This window comes from Choloepus didactylus, chromosome 7, assembly GCF_015220235.1.
Source record: "Choloepus didactylus isolate mChoDid1 chromosome 7, mChoDid1.pri, whole genome shotgun sequence".
In the NCBI taxonomy this organism is placed as follows: Eukaryota; Metazoa; Chordata; class Mammalia; order Pilosa; family Megalonychidae; genus Choloepus; species Choloepus didactylus.
This window is the reverse complement of record NC_051313.1, coordinates 69318864-69339486: the sequence shown is the minus strand read 5'-3', so window position 1 is coordinate 69339486 and position 20623 is coordinate 69318864. Positions and strand designations below refer to the sequence as shown.

The 20623-nt window shown below is 35.2% G+C and overlaps 1 protein-coding gene across 2 annotated transcripts in view; it reads right to left on the bottom strand.

Moving 5' to 3' along the window:
• ME1 (malic enzyme 1) overlaps positions 1–20623 on the bottom strand; it is a 267367-nt gene that overhangs the window by 33341 nt on the left and 213403 nt on the right. For both annotated transcript variants that reach the window (XM_037844248.1, XM_037844249.1), the window contains exons 8-9: positions 6439–6536; positions 4606–4719 (exon numbers count right to left, since the gene is read on the bottom strand). In XM_037844248.1, coding sequence (XP_037700176.1) covers positions 4606–4719; positions 6439–6536 — 212 coding nt within the window. The remainder of the gene's footprint in view (positions 1–4605; positions 4720–6438; positions 6537–20623) is intronic.

Sequence of the window (20623 nt, the reverse complement as noted above, 5' to 3'; positions counted from 1 at the left end):
ATATTCCAAGAAAATATTCATACTTTTTCAAAAAATTGAAGAGAAGAAACACTACCTAACTCATTCCATGAGGCCAGCATCACACTTATATCATGCCAGATAAAGATACCACAAGAAAAGAAAATTACAGAACAGTGTTCCTTATAAATAGAGATGCCACAATCCTCAATAAAATACTACCCAATATAAGTCAACAGCACATTAAAAGAATTATACACCATGAGCATGTGGGATTTATCCCACATATGCTAGGGTAGTTCAACATAAGAAAATCAATTAATGTAATGAACTACATTAACAGAATAAAGGGAAAAAAAATCCAGATGATCCTCTTAATTGATGCAAAGAAAAGAGATGAGGCAAAATCCAGCACCCCTTCTTGATAAAATCACTTAGAAATTGATAAATAGGAGACTTCCTCAACACGATAAAGGGTATATATGAAAAACCAACAGCTAACATCATACTTAATGGTGAAAGACTGAAAGCTTTCCCTTAAAGATCAAGAGCAAGACAAGGATGACCACTATCACCACCGTTATTTAACACTATACTGGAAGTGCTAGCCAGAGCAATTATGCAAAAAAAGAAAAAGAGAAAGAAAAAGAAAAAGTAAGAAAGAAAGAAAGGAAAGAAAGAAATACATCTAAATTGGTAGGGAAGAAGTAAAACTTTCTCTATTTATAGATGACATGATCCTATATGTAGAAAATCCTGAAAAATCCACAATAAAACTATGGAACTAATAAACAAATTTAGCAAAGTGGGAGGGTATAATATCAACAGGCAAAATCAGTAGTGTTTCTATATACAAGAATTGAACAATCTTAATAACTTACAACAATTGTATAACTATATAGCATACATGGTGTGACTGTGGGAATGTGAAAACCTTATGGCTCACAATCCCTTTACCCAGTGAATGGACAAATGAGTAAAAAAATGGACGCAAAAAGTAAATGAATAATATGGAGGAGGGGGTATAGGATGTTTGCGGTGTTCTTTTTTACTTTTATTTTTATTCTCATTTTTATTTTTTGGAGTAATGAAAATGTTCAAAAATTTATTGTGATGAGGAATAAACAACTAGATGATGATACTGTGAACTTTTTTATACTTTGGATAATTGTATGGTACGTGAATATATTTCAATTAAAAAAATTTTTAAGAAAAGCAAAAAAAAGTAAATGGGGGAGGAAGGGTATGGGATGCTTTGAGTGTTCTCTTTTACTTTTATTTTTTTTCATTTTCATTTTTATTTTTTGGAGTAATGAAAATGTTCAAAAATTGATTGTGGTGTGAATGCAAAACTAAATAATGAAATAGTGAAAAATTGTGGTATACTTTAGATGACTGTATGGTATGTGAATATATTTCAATAAAATTATATTAAAAAAGGAAATCATGAAAAAATTCAATTTACAGTAGCAACTAAAAGAATCAAATATCTAGAAATAAATTTAACCAACTATGTAAGGGACTTGTACATGGAAAACCACAAAACAATGCTGAATCACAGAAGACCTAAATAAACAGAAGTACATTCCAAGTTCACAGACTGGAAGAATAAATATTGTTAAAATGTAAATTCTACCCAAAATGATTGCAGATTCATCACTATCCCAATCAAAATTCTAACAGCATTCTTTGCAGAAATGGGAAAGCCAATTATCAAATTTATATGGAAGGATAAAGGGTCCTGAATAGCTGAAACCATCTTGAAAAAGAAGAATGAAGTTGGAGGACTCACACTTCTAGATTTAAAAACTTATTACAAAGCTACAGTAATCAAAACAGCATGCTACTGGCACAAGGACAGACATACAGACCAAAGAAATCTATGGCCAACTGATTTTTGACAAGTGTACAAGTCTAAACATTCAATGTGGAAGGAATAGTCTCTTCAACAAATCGTGCTCGGAAAACTGGACATCCATATGAAAAAGAATGAAGGTGGATCCCTACCTTATACAATATACATAAATTAACACAAAATTGATTAAAGACCTAAATACAAGAAACAAAGCTATAAAATTCCTAGAAGAAAACATAGGGAACCATCTTCAGGACCCTGCATTAGGCAATGGTTTCTTAGGCTTCAAGCCAAAAACATGAGCAACAAAAGAAAAAAATAGTTCAATTGAAGTTCATCAAAATTAAAAACTTTTGTACATCAGAGGACTTTACCATGAAAGTAAAACAACAACCAGCAGAACAGGAGCAAAATATTTGGAAACTATGTATCTGATAAGAGTTTAATATCCAAACTATATAAAGAACTCCTACAATTCAACAAAAAGACAAACAATCCAATTTAAAAATTGGCAAAGACTTGACTAGACATTTCTTCCAAGAAGATACATAAAAGGACAATAAGCACATGAAAAAAATGCTCAACTTCATTAGCCATTAGAGGGAAATGCAAATCAAAACCACATAGGGAAATGCAAATCAAAACCATGATGAGATACCATTTCACACCTACTAGAATGGGTATTATTAAAAAAATCAAATGGAAAATAACAAGTCTGGAAAGGATGTGGATAAGCAGGAACATATGTTCATTGTTGGGAATGTAAAATGATGCAGCAGCTGTGGAAAACAGTTTGGCAGTTCCCCAGAAGTCAAGTATGGAATTGCCATATTACCTGGCAATTTGACTTCTATATATATACCCAAAGGAATTGCAAGCAGTGACTTAAACAGATATTTGCACACTGAGATTCATAGCGGCATTATTCACAATTGCCAAAAGGCAGAAGCAACCCAGGTATCCATCAACCAATGAATGGATAAGCCAAATGTAGTAAATATATACAATAGAATATTATTCAGCCATAAAAGGGACTGAAGTTTTGATTCATGCAAAAACATGGATGAACTTTGAATACAACATTTTGAATGAAGTAAGCCAGTCACAAAGGATAGATAACGCATGATCTCACTTACAAGAAATAATCAGAATAAGCAAATACATTAGAGTCAAAACTAGAATATAGGTTTCCAGGGGCCAGAGTGGGGTGAGTAATGGGAAGTTAATGCTTAATTGGTACAGAGTTTCTGTTTGAGGTAATGAAGTTTTTACCTTATCCTCTAAAGTAAGATATTTGAATATTATCAATGACCAGGTAACTGATTTCAATCAACCTTACTGACATGGATAAATTATTTAAAACATTGATATTCTATACCATAAACTCACTCTATTGCACATATGGATGTGAGGTAAATGATGGAAAACATTATAGTTGTAAGGTTGAAATGAAAACAGAAAACAGGTAAGAAGAATTTTTTGGTCTGATGATGATAAAATTCCATAGATGAGCTGAGTTCACAGTTTACTTTTTAGTTTTTGGTTTTATGTCTTTAACAAGAGAATCAGTTGGACCAATAAAAAATTTTTATTTCAAACCTTTATGAATTTTTAATATATTATAAACAGCTACAATACAAGTTAATAAATATTAATAGAATGATTGTTAATGGTTCTCAGATGCTGTAAAAGTCCTGAGGGATGAAGGATAACAAACACAAAAGAATCAGGTAAATCTGAAAGCAATATTATACTAACTTACTAGTTATTCTAACATTTATTAGTTCTGCAACAAAAATCAGAAATAAGAACTTTGTTTAAAGCATGAAAGAAAATTGGTTAGCTGAAATTTCATATGCCTCTTATAATAAATAGTGCACAAGCTATTAAATATAAACAACCATTTAAAATATAACTTTCTTTATCTTGGCCAGCAGAATATACATACTTCTTTGTTTTGACAAGTAAAAGACCTGAAGAGTGATTGATTAGGTCTAGCCAGCAATTTCACAGTTATTGGAAGTATTGTAGTCTAAGGAAATTGGAGTCTCAGTTCAGTAACACTATGCTAAAATTATTTGAGATACTAAAATCTATTTATTTTTAAACAGACTTCATATAAAAGGTATCATTAGAAACCACAAAAGAAAACCACAATCATAGACTTCCACATTTAGTTCTTGAATGTTGGATATCTCTAAATATAAAACAATTTGTATAGCTTTTTCAATGTATATACATGCTTATGATCTCCAAATCCCTTATCCTCTGCTTATGATCTCCAAATCCCTTATCCTCAGAATCAGATCCTTATCCTGAGCATCAGTCCTGTATCTCCAACTACCAAGGGGACATCGCCATCTCGGGTCTTCACAGGCACCTTAAACTTGCTATGTCCAAAATTGATCTCATTTTCTTTTCCCTTAATTGCTCCATTATTTATTCTTTGTTTATATTGATGGCTGTATCATTTACCTAGTCACCCAAGGAGTCTAGACTTCTTCTCTACTCTACCCCAGTTACTCCCTCCATATTTAAACAGTTACTAAGTATGCCAATTCTGTCTCCTAAATATCTACTCACATCACAGATTGATTCTATTCCTGAGCTATTGTTTTCCTCTTTATTCAGAAGAATATCAATACTGCTGTATAAGATGATCATTCTTGGTTAATCGCGACTCTTCTAACAACACAGTATGGGGGCAGGGGCGGAACTAGAACTAGTCTTTGAAATGGTTACCCACCATAGCATATTGATTTTTATTCTGGTTAAAAACGATAAATTCTTACCTTAACTATTAATCCTTTTGAGTCAACCAACCATATCTTTTTGATGGCTTTCTCTTTTGGTAAACCTTCTTTTTCCATTGCCATAACAATCAGATGTGCAATCCCTAAGGCAGCCTGAGAAAGACGTTACGAAAACAAAAATTTTAGAATTTGTTCCACTTGATATTTTATCAAGATTTACATTTCACCCAATTTTGTCTCCATTAGCAAAAAGCACAAAAGGACTCTGTTGAGCTAAAGAACTATTGCCATTCATTTATACTGGAGAAAAATATTTTTTTCACATGTGACTTAAGCAAATGCTAATTATTTACTCTTCTTATTACATCATAAATATTATTAAGTTGCTTACTATTTAGCCACAGATAAACCAGTCATATTCCTTGACTGCCAGTATCTTTAATCCTATTAATATAATCAAGATTTGCTACAAGAAAATATTGAATAATGAATTGGTCATGGGACTGTATTGTTCATTGCTAGATTCAAGCGCCTCTAATTAAATTTGAAGAATGATTCCCAGTCACTTGGATGAGCACTTAACCAATTAAGCAATAGAATGAAAATGACATAAAATTTGTGTTCCCAAGCACTTATTTACTCTCTTAATTTGGAAAAAGTGCTGTAAAAGTTCTTGCAAGATTAAAAGAATCAACTCCTTTTGTATTTAACACATTTTGTGATAATTTGTTAAATTTCCAGAACCTTTTGAGGGACAAACAAGAACCAGTTTTGAATCATCCAACCATGAATACTTCTGCCTTGCTAGGTATCAAGAATTGGCCTATGCCATTCATCAGAACCCTTTAGGAATTCAAAGAAGAGGCTTACTAAAATTAAATACAGAGTGTATAAATAATCCACATAAATATGGAGCTCAATTTTTAATGAGCCTAGATTTTTCCTTAATTTTGATGTAAGAAATGCAATGAATTTGCATTTACATTTTGAATATTTTCACATGCTTAAATCCTGGCATTTAAGTTCTAATTTCATGTATTTTGTTTTATTTTAAGATGCAAAATCAAAACTAACACACAGTTTAAGCAAATTGTTACCACTGTAATATATTGTGTTATTTGTAATACTATTAAATTTGAAATTTTAAAGCCTTTTTAAAATACATATAGCCACAAAGTATTTTTTCCATTTATACATTCTGTAATTCAAAACTGATTTTGGCAGTTTTCTCACAAGAAGCTCAAACTCAGTTAACATTTTAACTTTTATTTTGGGGTAAATTATTATTACTAGATCTAGTATTCCTCTTTGAAATGATTAAATTATAGAAAAAGATAACTGAGTACTACATAATTCAGTCTTACTGCTATCTCCTACCAACAATTTAAAACATTTTGGATCTTTTGCATGTGAAGTTATAATGTACTGTGAGTATTTAAATTCAAACTATTATTTTCTTAAAAATATGAACATAGTTACATATGTGCAAATTGAATTGTGAGTCAAATTAAGAAAAATCTTGTCCTTGTCACTGGAGGATCAAAAAATCAGTATCAGATATAATGGCTTAAATATTTAAATGTTTTCATATATAATTACATATTGGAAACTTTTTTTTCCTCTCTGAATGGCACCTTAAATACATGACAAAAACCTATGGCAACATTTGATAAGCTCACAGATTAGAAATTGCGAAAAATATCTCTATACTAAAGTATCCTATGAAAAGTTAAAATAGTTTTCAATACTCGATATAGGAATTTTTCATAAATAAAAAATACATGAAAAATTTAAAAGAAATTCTCAAACCTTAAATCAATGAGTAATTAAAACAACTTATTTATTCATTAATTCAGACATTAAGGCAGGTACCTCTCCAGCTCCTTGGAATAGTATTGTTTGATCAGACAGTTTGTTCCTGGTAATTCGAAGAGCTGCAAGGAGACCTGCAACTGCAACAGATGCTGTTCCTGAAAGAGGTAACAAATACCCTTGAGTAATCCTAAAACACATCTCACCAAATTCTAAACTTTGATTCTTTAGTCACATCTTGAAGTTATCAAGATGTGAATAAACAACATGTTAACTAGTACAGGAAAGAAACACAATTGTCTCATCCCATGTCAGGCTTCTGACATCAATATTTTAAGATAGCAGCTTAATACTAGTCTTGAAAGTTTCCCAAAAAGAAAATACTGTGAATTATTTTGGTAATGCAATGAATAAGAACATGGAGTTTGGATTTTTACTTGGATTTCATCTCAACCTGATTACTAGCTGAATAAATTTAGAGAAATTATTTGATGTTTCCACACATAAATTCACTCATCTGTAAAATAGCTGTTACCATGAGATAAAAGAGTACCATGTGCTATTAGGTTCCTCCATCAAATTACTCTTTTTTTTTTCTTTCATGCAGTATCTTTATTTTATTACTCATGTACCCAAACACTGGATAAAAGGAGTGCCGATCACAAGGTTTTTACAATCACACGGTCACGCAATAAAAGCTATACAGTTATACAATCATTATCAATGATCAAGGCTACTGGATTACAGTTCAACATTTTCAGATATTTCCTCCCAGATATGCTAAAACACTACAAACTAAAAAGAAATATATAAGTCAGTAGTTATAATCATTTGTTAAATCCTAATTTGTCAGTTTTACCTCCTCACTCATTTGATTATTCTCTCAATTTTCAGGGATATCTGGGCAGTTACCATTTTAACTTCTCTGTGCTGGAAAGGGGTGTTGACTTTATGGGGTAGAGAAATGGAACTGGTTGATGTCTTGGAGAGACAAGTACTTTTGGGTTTCAGGGCTTATCTGGCATGGGAGCCATCTGGAGGCCTTAAGTTTCTGAAAAAATAAACTTAGTAAGTAAAACTTTAATAGAGTCTTAGAGAGAGCCCAGGGTATTATTTAGGGTTTTCAGAAATACTGTTGGTTGGGGCTTGACATTGGCAATTAGCAATATCTGGCTGAAGCTTGCATAAGAATAACCTCCAGAATGACCTCCACCATGTATGAAATCTCTTAGCCACTGGAACTTTATTTTGCTCCATTTCTTTTACCCCTTTTGGTAAAGAAGGCACTCTCAATCCCATGATGCCAGGACCAGGTTCATCCCCAGGAGTCATGTCCCACATTGCCAGAGAGACTTATACCCCTGGTAGTCATGTTCCACATAATGGGGAGGGTAGTGAGTTTATTTGTAGAGCTGGCTCACAGAGGGATGCCACATTCAAGCAACAAAAGAGGTTCTCTGGGGATGACTCTTAAGCATAATTATAAACAGATTTAGCTGCACCATTGCAGAAATAAGTTGCATAAGGGCAAGCCTCAAGATGGAGGGCTTGGCTTATTAAATTGGGAGTTCCTAATGCTTGAGAAAATATCAGGAATTCTGCAGGTGGGGAAGTTTAATAGTTCCACATTTTCCCCCAGTCCCTCAAGGGGACTTTGCAAATACTTTTTTTTACTTTCTGCCTATAATACTCAAGAATATAATCAGGCTATTACATTAACCTGTCCAGAATAACAAGATCTCATTCCCTATTCTAGGTTCCACATAATTAGGTTGTTTAAATAAACTGACCAGACAGGTTAAATTAGAAAGTGTGCTACCCTAATTATTCTTGAGGCTCTGAAATCCATTACCCATTCCCTCCACTCCATACTCCAGCAGTTAATCTAATATCTTAAGAAATCTCTGCTCTACATCCATAGAACTGGGAACTTCAGTTTAATGCAACACAGCTTGATGGTTATTTTTGAAACATTTATTTGAATGGTTTTTATGAGATCACTTTGTTACTTAGTTCAATTTAACATTTTATGGCTAACTTGCTGGTGAGCAGCCTACCAAGTTTTGTAATTTGGTTATATTCAATTTTTAATCCATTTGAAGAAGAATATACGGTAGTAAAATGTTTGGAAAATGGGAATGTTTGATCTGCTCTTGCTTCTTTTGTGCTTTGCCTATGCTCTCCTTCCCTGTCTTTCTCTTTTTCCCTTCACATCTGGGTACATTCCTATAATCTCAGTATAGCTGAATACTAGATTAAACTTTCCAAGTTTGTTCGTTTGTTAAACTATGGTTCTCACTCCATGTCAGACTGTGTGATGTCACAAATTTATTACTAAAGCAGCTCATGACTGTTTGTTCTTGGTTATTGTTCAAAATATCCACTGACACTCCCTGTGGGAGGACTGGATGTCCCCGCCTACTGATGTCAGACTTGGCCATGTGACCTAAAGCAATTCTTTTGAGAGAATTAAACTTCTCTACTCTACTGATATCAGGTTTGGCTATATGACTTGCTTCAGCCAATGAAACAAGTGAAAATGACTCCAAAGCAACCTCCAGGAATAAAGGACTTATATATGACAGATAGCCCTCATCTGTCAGCCCCCATGACTGAAGAGAGCTGCCTTGCCAAAGTCATGTTCTCTTTCCAGGGCCACCTGCATCCAAGGACTGATCTACACAGGAGCATAATGGCCTGGTCCTTAGCCCCAATTTGGGAAAATTATGGAGGTTTATCCCAGAGTTTCAGACTCCCCCATAGGTCAGCTGATGCCCCTGTACAGACAGTGTAACAGCTCAATTCCATCTGTCCAATTCTGCTTCCTTCTCTTTCCTCCCCTTCCACAGGTGTTGATCCTAACAGCATTCCCAGATAAACCACCTGAATGCCAATCTCCATTTTGGAGTCTGCTTCCCAACTGGTGATGCTTCCAAGCAAAAGCTTTAAAAGCCATTATGAGGCTCCATCATATTTTGTTTTCCATTTGCTACAAGACTAGCAAAGTCCCAGAAAGGAGCTGCTTCTTTTTCCTGGTTCCTGGAATGAAGACAATGTGGAGGAGAGCAACTATTCACAATGGACAATTCAGACAAGAAATGAACCTTTGTTTTTGTAAGCCACTGAAATCTTGGTGATGTTTGCTACTATTAGCATATCTTAGTCTAACCTCACTGCTAGACTGGGAAAATAATGAACATGAAGTTCATTGTATAAGTTGTGTGTTCAAATGTTAAAAAAAAAAAAAAAAGGCTCTCACTTGAAGTGCATTTCCATACTTGAGTTTTAGGAACAATTTTAATTGTATGTGGATTTGGATATAGATAGGCAAAAAGTGAAAGGGGAACATTCTGGCATTTAAAAAACAAACATAGGGAATCTTTAGGACTGGAAGGGCAATACCTCTATCCCACTGACTTAAAAGAGGGTCCTGTTATTTAGTTATATTTATTTTAGGGTCTTCCAGTTCATGAATTCCAGATTCCAGTTTTGAATCTACTAAAATGATATATTTCTTAGTGAGGTAGTGCACTATTTACATATATTATGTCTCCTAGAAAAAGCCATATTTTTTAATGCAATCTTGTGGGGGTAGATGAATTAATGTTGATTAGGTTGGAACTTTTTGATTGAGTTTTTCCATGGAGATGTAACTAGTAACACCTTTGATTAGGGGGTGACCTGTTGATTGGATTGTTTCCATGGAGGTGTGGCCCCGCCCATTCAGCTTGGGTCTTGATTTAATCACTGGAGTCCTATAAAACATCTCACAAACAGAAGGACCTCAGAGCAGCTGCGAGTGACATTTTGGAGACCAGCTACAAGAGACATTTTGAAGATGGCCATTGAAAACAGAATTTGCTGACACTTTGGAGATGCTAGCCTAGTGTTTGCTCTGGAGAAGCTAAGAAAGGACAAAACGCCCCAAGAGCAATATTTTCAGGAATGCACAGGAGCTGAGAAAGGAGCTGGAACACAACCCAGGATCAGCAGATGCCACCCACCTGCCTTCCCAGCTAAGAGAGGTTTTCCAGATGCTATCGGCCTTCCTTCAGTGAAGGTATACTCGTGTTGGTGCCTTAATTTGGACATTTTCATGGCCTTCAGACTGTAAATTGGTAACCAAATAAACCCCCTTTATAAAACCAATCCATTTCTGGTATTTTGCATGATGGCAGCATTAGCAAACTGGAACAGGTAGTATGCATGTTTATATGCATAAAGATCCACATAATTGTATACAAATTTAAAGCATAAATGTGTTCATATATCCAATGCATATTTGCTGAGAACAACTATGTGGAAGACAATATTCTAGATATTGAGGGAGGCACCAGGAAACTAGAGTCCTTGAATCTAACTACTACAGTAAACTACCTTCCAATGATCATTTACTAAAACTTGTTTAAATTATGTTACAAATTTCTACCTGTGCCAGTTTGAATGTATTATGCCCCCCAGAAAAAGCCATATTCTTTGATGCAATCTTGTGGAGCAGACATAATAGTGGGGATTAAGTTGGAACGTTTGGATTAGGTTGTTTGCATGGAGATGCGCTCCACCCAACTGTAGATGATAACTGATGGGATATTTCCATGGAGGTGTGGCCCCAACCATTCAGGGTGGGCCTTGATCAGTGGAGCCATATAAACGTGCTGACTCAAAGAGAAGGAAGTCAGTGCAGCTGTGAGTGACGTTTTGAAGAGGAGCAAGCGTGCTAGAGAGGAATGTTCTGGGAGAAAGCCATTTTGAAACCAGAACTTTGGAGCAGATGCCAGCCACGTGCCTTCCCAGCTAACAGAGGTTTTCCAGACACCATTGGCCATCCTCCAGTGAAGGTAACCAATTACTGATGTGTTACCTTGGACACTTTATGGCCTTAAGACTGTAACTGTGTAGCCAAATAAACCCCCTTTTTATAAAAGCCAATCCATCTCTGGTGTTTTGCATTCTGCAGCATTAGCAAACTAGAACACTACCTAATGGAGAAATGCAAGAAAGAAAATGCTAAGAAAAGGATTATAATGGCAATTCTGTCTCTTTACAGATTTAGCACCAGAATAATGCCTATGTGAAGCAGGTACATAATAAATGCTTGCTGATAATGGCAATGGTGGTAATGACATTTTTGATAACACATTTTGAGTGTTATGTATTAAATTTTCAGTTTGAAAAATTAAGTTAATAACAATTTAAATCCGGTTTTATTATATATTCTAATTAGCTTTCTACCTATGATAATCTTTGGTAGATCCCAAAGATGGTGGACAAAATTAATGTAAAATTTATCTAGGATAAAAATTTTTCCTTATCATGTCTCACAGGCATAGAAACTTCAGCTCTAATTATATTACTTTGCCATTTAAGTTTTCACAGATTACAGAGTGGTTCTCTTGGCTTTAAACATAATTACATAGTTCAACTTCTTTATGGCTCATGACTGAAAAACTTGCAGCTTTTTGTAGTGCTTTTTGGTTAGTTGATTATACCTCTAAAGTAACATTCTACCAATAATGTTTCGTAGATCACTCAGCTGGGGAGTAAACCCTAGCTTAATGTTAAACACCCTTATTTGATTAGAAAAACATAGATTGCAATAGGTTTGATGAATGACACATGATGCAGTACTATGTGTGTGAAGCAGCAAAGACATTCACATTTCATCACAGTACATTTGTTCTATTCAATCTTTTGGTTTGTTTCTTCCTTGTGGGATTTGATAGTCATTAAGTAAGACAACAACAATAATTGATCATTGTTGACAGCCTGTGTGTCTCAGTATGTGTTTTAGGAACACAATGTAGATTACAAAAATAAAATGTTTTAAGTTTTAAGGCTTAAAATGTATGAGTTTCTACCTGAGACAAATGAAAAATTTTGGAAATGATGACTGTGGTGGTAGCATAACACTGTGAACATAATTAAGAGCACTGAATTATATATTTGAATATGGATAAAAAGGAAAATTTTAGGTTGTGTATATGGTAACAATAAAAATTAAAAAAAAAAAAATCCATAGAACGGCACAACACAACCAGTGAACCAGATTTAATAGCACAATTACAAAAATGCACTTTTATCAATTGTAACAAATGTTCCACACCAATGCAAGGTGTTAATAATAGGGTGGTATATGAGAATCCTATATTTTATGCATGATTGTTCTATAAACCCACAACTTCTCTTAAAAAAATTATAAAATGCTTACAATCTTGAGCCATCAATGCAATAAATTACTAACTGTGGTAAGTGATATATTATGCAAAACCATTCTTCTATGTGTTATTTAAAGTGAAAGCCTGTGCAAAAATATGGGTGAGCAGATAGGGAGGATCCCATGATAGGATTAGAACGATATTTGTTTGGTACATCAAGATAGATTCACTAGAGAGGTTAAGCAGGCAAACAAGAATTTAAATTAGAAAGAGGTACAGACACACAGTCACTGGTAAGCAGCTGATCACAAATAGTATGTCAAGCTATTTCTATCTCAGATTCCTTTGAAGTTCAGTTGACTGGATTTGAGGAACTCTCAGCTCTCAACTCTGAAATTCTATGATTTTAAGAATCTATATAGACTCTAACAACCCCACAAGACTGAACCAAAGAGTCAAAGTTGAAGTATCATCAGCAATTACTATATTTGTAAAATCATTATTTTGATTTTAAACAGAACTGAGCATTTAAGGTCAGGAAGACAAAATATTCCAAAAGTTCCGAAGTATAATAACTTATTTCCATATGGTTATTCTAGATTATTCTATATTAAACACAAAATTCTTTAAGTTTAGAGATATTGTCCCCAAATAAGGCAAAATACATCTATTCTATTTACAATGGGTATCAGAACTTTATATATAAAATCATATCCCTAATGAACAATCTCATTTTCTCTTCATAGAATTAACTCATAAAATCAGAAAGATATTTTTAGCACTACTAAAAACTTAAACATGATTGTTATACGTGGTCTGATAATACCTCCTGGTATTACCTTAATTTAAATTTAATTGCAATGAAGAGAATAAATGTTGAAAACTCAAATTCCATAAAAATGTGCATTTTTCCACAACTAATTATTTCATAAAGTTTTTGTTTAGAAACTGAGAACTAAGTTTTTAGTAAATCAAAAGGAGGACTGCCTGAGGTTCATCTTTGTACTATCATTTAAAAGAGGGCAATATATTTAATACGGTTAGGAAGATATTAAAGAGATTGAAGATAAAATTTTAGAGAAGTTAAAATTTTAGAAACTTCTATTTGGGATTTGGTTATAACATGAGTCCAATTTAAACAGAAGCCACAAGATTTAAGGGTATTTAAGGAGTAGGGGTCTTTGATATGGCTATTAAATATTATTCATATCTTCTACTAAAGAATGATCTCTACCAATAACAACAATCTTGTTAAATCTGATTAGAATTATAGTATATAACTAGTAAGGGAGACTGATACATAATCATATAATTATAATTTGCATGTACTATTAAATAAGTAGATCAAATGAAGTACCAAGAACTAGAGGTAGCAGAGGAAGGGTAAATTTATCTTTGAAGGGGTCAAGGCATCTGGAGTAGATTCTACCTGAGCACAGTACTGACGGATTAATGTGAGAAGTCCAGGAAGAGAAAAAGAGGGGAATATTAGGCAAGGAAAGCAAAGACATGGAGGGAAGGATGAGTACCTTTTAAAAATGAGGGCTTGAACACTTATTTAGTTTTCCTTCCTCCCAACCAGCTCCATTAAAACAATAGAAAGGAGATTTGAATATATATAAATATACATATATGTATTATGTATAAACCCATATGTTCAAAGAGAAGGGCCAACATTTTAGAAGCTGGAAGGCAAATGGCAACTGACTTAGCAGACTTGAAAAAGCTGAACTGTCGGCCAGTAGTGGGGAAAGTAACAAGCAATCAGACTGATACAGCAAAACTCTCAAAAGGCCCAAATATGGGAGGCACCAAGTATGTTTGGAAGTGGAAATGAGGAAGGAGCTACAAACAGGAGGGCTGGTTAAAAATCTGTAAGGAAGCAATTAGAACTCAGATTGGCTTCTCTTTCCTCATAGAAAATAGCTGATTGTCCCCCAGACTGGTTTGGAAGAAAAGTAGAGATTTATGTTCTGGAGATCGTCAAGAAAATTATATGAAAGTTTACATACTAAATGCAGAAATCCCAATTTCTTTCAGGAGGGAGACTGGAAAAATCTTTTCTATGGTATCAGACTAACATGTAGGATGGAAACATGGGGTTGGAAATGCCCCAACGAGGTCATCCTACAATAAAGATCCAGAATACAAGTTAAACTTGTACACCAAACCTCCAGAAACATAAAGGGAGAGAGAACATAAAATATGAAACTGTAGACAGTACAAGCGTTGCCAAAGCAAACACAATTTATTAGAATGAAAAGTGATATAAGACGGAGTCGGGCAAGATGGCGGCATAGAGAGGAGTGGAGGCTAAGCAGTCCCCCTGGAACAACTACAAAAAACCAGAAACAACTAGTAAATATCCAGAATAACTGTGGGGGGACAAACGAGACCATCCACTCATCATACACCAACCTGAATTGGGAGGAATGCCCAAGAACACAGCATAAAATCTGTAAGTAAAACCTGCGGAACCAGGTCGGGAGACCCCCCTCCCCCATAGCCAGAGCTGCAGAGCCGCGTGGTGCCAGAGAGAAGCTCTCTCCCAGCAAGCGAATACAGCTCAGCTGAGCTCCAACTGGGGTTTTAAGTAGCAAGTGTGAACTGCTCACTACAGGTACGCAGCCCCAAAAAACAGACAGAGGCTTTGGGAGAGCCGGAGGGTTGCCTTGGACTGGGTGTGAAGGGGACTATCTGTTTCTTTTTCGGCTCAGTGGAGAAAGCCCCAGTCATTTCCAGTTTCCAGGGCTGTGACTCTGGGAAGGGTGGAGACACCACAAGCAGAGAGTGAGACCATTGAAATGCTAATGACCTCCACCTGAGGGGTCTGTCTTCTCTAAGAGGAAAGGGGTGGGGCCCTATCCATTCAGAACCAGACCCCAGAGCCTGGGAGAACACGGCCATACCTCCTCACACCAGTCAAGAATTATAGGCTAACAGGCGCCACCTGCTGGACAGAAAAGCACAGTGACCCGAGGCATCAAAGGGTGGAGCAATTTTCTAAGACACACCTTCAGGGAAACCAGATACTGAATATTTCTTCCCTCTGGGACCTGAGCCTGTTCTGGTCTGAGAAAACCTGATTTGGATAACCAAGGAAACCATGCCTAGACAACAGAAAATTACAACCTACACTAAGAAAAACAAAGTTATGGCCCGGCCAAAGGAACAAACGTACACTTCAACTGAGATACAGGAATTTAAACAACTAATGCTAAATCAATTCAAAAAGTTTAGAGAAGATATTGCAAAAGAGATAGAGGCTGTAAAGGAAGAACTGGACATGTATACGGCAGAAATCAAAAGTTCAAAAAACCTACTAGTAGAATCTATGGAAATGAAAGGCACAACACAAGAGATGAAAGACACAATGGAAACATACAACAGCAGATCTCAAGAGGCAGAAGAAAACACTCAGGAACTGGAGAACAAAACACCTGAAAGCCTACATGCAAAGGAGCAGATGGAGAAAAGAATGAAAAAATATGAGCAACGTCTCCGGGAACTCAAGGATGAAACAAAGTACAATAATGTACGTATCATTGGTGTCCCAGAAGGAGGAGAGAAGCGAAAGGGGGCAGAAGCAATAATAGAGGAAATAATTAATGAAAATTTCCCATCTCTTATGAAGGACATAAAATTACAGATCCAAGAAGCGCAGCGTACTCCAAACAGAAGAGATATGACTAGGCCTACGCCAGGACACTTAATAATCAGATTATCAAATGTCAAAGACAAAGAGAGAATCCTGAAAGCAGCAAGAGAAAAGCAATCCATTACATACAAAGGAAGCTTAATAAGACTATGTGCGGATCTCTCAGCAGAAACCATGGAGGCAAGAAGGAAGTGGTGTGATATATTTAAGATACTGAAAGAGAAAAACCACCAACCAAGAATCCTGTATCCAGCAAAGCTGTCCTTCAAATATGAGGGAGAGCTCAAAATATTTTCTGACAAACAGACAATGAGAGACTTTGTGAACAAGACACCTGCCCTACTGGAAATACTAAAGGGAGCACTACAGGGTGATAGAAGACAGGAGAGTGTGGTTTGGAGCACAATTTTGGGAGATGGTAGCACAACAATGTAAGTACACTGAACAAAGGTAACTATGAATACGGTTGAGAGAGGAAGGTGGGGAGCATGTGAGACACCACAAGAAAGGAGGAAAGATAACGACTGGGACTGTGTAACTTGGTGAAATCTAGAGTATTCAACAATTGTGATAAAATGTACAAATATGTTCTTTTACGAGGGAGAACAAGCAAATGTCAACCTTGCAAGGTGTTAACAATGGGGAGGCATTGGGGGAGGGATGCAATCAGGATAAACTAGAGACTGTAACTAATAGAATCATTGTATTACGCTTCCTTTAATGTAACAAAGGTGATATACCAAGGTGAATGCAGATAAGAGGGGGGATAGGGGAGGCATGTTAGACACTTGACATTGGTGGTATTGTCTGATTCTTTATTCTACTTTGATTTAAAGTTATTTTTCCTTTTGCTGCTTCCTACCTGTCATTTTTTTTGTTTCCTCTTTCTTTTGCCTCTCCACCCTCTTTGACTCTCCCTCCTGCCTTGTGGAAGAAATGTAGATGCTCTTGCTTAGTATGAGCAGAATGTTCAATTAGGATGAACTTAAATGTTTGGAAATGAACAGGGGTGTTGGTAGCAAGATGTGAGAATAATTAACAGTGCCGAATGGTGTGTGAATGATGTGGAAAGGGGAAGCTCAGAGTCATATATGTCACCAGAAGGAAAGTTGGAGGTCAAAAGTTGGAAATGTATAAAACTGAATCCTATGGTGGGCAATGCCCATGATCAACTGTACAAATACTAGAAATCACTTCATGAACCAGAACAAATGTATGACAATACAATTAGAAGTTAATAATAGAGGGGCATATAGGGAAGAACTATATACCTATTACAAACTATATACTACAGTTAGTAGTATTTCAACATTTTTTCATAAACAGTAACAAACATACTGTATCAATACTAGGAGTCAACAATTGAGGGGGGTTGGTTAGGGATAGGGGAGGTTTAGAGTTTCCTTTTCTTTTTTTTCTTTTTTCATCTTTCACTTTATTTCTGTCTGGAGTAATGAAAAGTTTCTAAAAATTGAACAAAAATTAAGTGTGATGGATGCACAGCTGTATGAGGGTACCCAGGGGCAAGTGATTATACACTTTGGATCTTTGGATAATTGTATGGTATCTGAACAATCTCAATAAAAATGGAAAAAAAAAAAGTGATATAAGACTCGAAAATGAATCAGATCATTCAGGGCCTTCTACTACATACTCAAGAACTTAAGTTTTTATAATATAAATAACATACGGTTGTTGCAGATTTTAAATTTAGATAGTAGTGTGTGGGGGGGGTGGACTTAAGAGTTTGAGGTTAGCAGTATATACACAAATTAGGAGGTTACTGCAATAATTGAGAAGAGAGGATATTACAATAATCCAAGAGAGACATAAGAGAGGGAAGAGATATTTATGAGATAAATTAAATAGGTCATAGTGAATAAATGCCTAGAATGGGTGAGAAAAAAGTCAAGAATAATAATAAATTTTCTTGTTTGCATGACTAGGAAAAAGTTTGGAGGGAAAACATGAGTTTAATTTTGAGCATTTTTTGAGTTTGTGCTTCCTGAATACCTATTATTCAGGTGGCAATACCAAGAAGGCAGTTAAATATGCAAGTCTAGAACTCAGCATAGAAATCTGGGCCAGAAATATAGATTTAGAATTTGAAAACACATAATTGTATTTAGGAATGTGGCTTGCTAACATTATTCCGAGTCAGTGGCTAAAGAAGAGAACCCAAATGAACGAACACGAACATTTTAAGGAGTAGGAGCAGAAAAACGTGATATAAAGACAACTGAAAAGCAATGGTCCAGGAGTTAGGAGAAGGCAAGAACGCATATGACGTCATGGAAACAAAGGGAGGAAGTGGTGACAAACAAAGAAAAGGTCAAATAGGAGTGGAAGTGAAAAGGAGCTAGTGGATCAGGCAATTACATCACCAGTAGCCTTTCAGGAAGTTATTTCAGAGGCTGAAGCTGGAGGGCAGTGTGCTGAGGATTAATAAGAGGTGAAGAACAGAAAGAGCAGGAGATAACCTTAAATAAGAAAGAGATGGAGAAGTGGGTGAAAGAATGCAGGTTAGGCAATTATTTTAAGAATGAAAGCAATTTAAACATGGCTATAGGCTAAGGAGAAGGTAGTAGAGAGAAAGAAGTTGAAGAGACAGGAAAAGAAGGTATCTTCAAACTCTGATGAGCTTTACCAAAGTGGTAGGGTTTCATTACTAGTAAAGCAATACAATATATGAAAAATTCTGCTAGATTAAATTATTTTATAATAAAAATATATAACAAAATATTCTTACATTCTAATCCATACATTTTTTTTCCAATAAATATTTGACAAGACAAAGTACAATACAACAAAAGAGCTTAAACAGTTTCTTGCATTTTAGCATGAAGAAATATAGAATGGAATTATGAAATCTAAAAATATAAAACACTATGTTTTGGAATATTAATTTTGAATGTTAAACCAAGTGAGTATTAACTCAGAAAACTCTATGAATAAAAGGAAGGAATAAGTATAGTCAAAAAGGAATTTTCTTTCTTTCTCTATAGGACTTCTCTTGTCTGCTACAATTGGTCATATCTAATTTTGTCTAAGTAGTGTGAAATAAGTAGTGACATAATGAAGAATGCCATTCATATGAGATGATGGCAAATACCAATTTAAAATATAAAATAACAACAATACCACTTTGAAAAGAATACTAACGGAAGTAAAAGGCTGTGGTATTGAGTCATCCTGCTAAAGAAGATTATATATTAGGTACTTTTGGTGTCATGGCACAACAACTCAATGTGCCATGTCTGGCCTTTTTAAAATTGAAAAATTTTTTCGTAAATAAATGTTCATTATAACAAATGGATTAAATACTTAAAATCCAGATAAACAAAAGGTAACTAAAAAAACCCTATAATCTCACTGTCCAGGGATAATCATTTTCAACTTTCCAATGTATGTTTTTCCAGATTTTTAAAAATACTTGATATCTGCATATTCAAGAAAATTCTAATTCACATAAAATATTTTAAGTCATACCTACTATTTGAATATACATTTTATCACATGAAAACCTTGTAACTATCTTATCATGTCCATAGTGTACTTTAAAATATTATTTTGTATAGTATAATAGTCCATAGTATGGATATACAGTAATTTATTTAACCAACCCTCTATTTTTAAATATTCAGAGGGTTCTGATTTTTTATTATTAAAATAATAAATTATTGAAATTAATATTGCAATAAATATCTTGGACATCTGTTTTGCAAACCTTTATTTCCTTAGGGTAAATTCCCAAAAATAGAATTATTGGGTTAAAGATTTGTATGTTTTTAAGGTTTTATATACATATTGCTGTCCCCAAAGCTTCCACCATCAGTGTATGAAAGTGCTCATTTTCTTAAAGCATCACTAATAGTGGGATTATAACAAAAATCTTTGCCAGCTTGAGAGAGAAAAAGTGTGTCATTTGCTATTTAATAAGCTTTTTAAAAACAGTGAGATTAAATTTTAAAAATACGTTTACTGGCAGAACGCCTGGAAAAGATGGAGCAGTAGGGAGCTCCAGGAAGCAGCCAGTCCTCCAGGGCACCTAGTAAATGGCCAGAAACTGTCTGAAACAACTGTCCTGGTGCTCTATTGGCCAGAAGAACACTGCACAGCATCCAGGGAAGAGCAGGCAGAAGAGACTGATAAAACGTGGTGAAGAACTGTGAGTAGCACTCTCCACACTGGCAGTGGCCAGTGCCCATTCCCCACTCTTGTGACAGACCACCTCGAGATCCAGTCCTTGGGCTGGCTGCTGCTGTCAGAAAGGGACATAAAAATCTGGTTCCCCAAGAATAGGTGTTGGGGGCGGGGTGGGGTGTGTGGTCAAGCACTGATTATGGCTTTTGATTACCAAACTTGGATCACTGGGTCCTGGCTCTGAGGGCAGCTACTGCCTCAACCCACCCTAGACAAAAGCACCCAATGG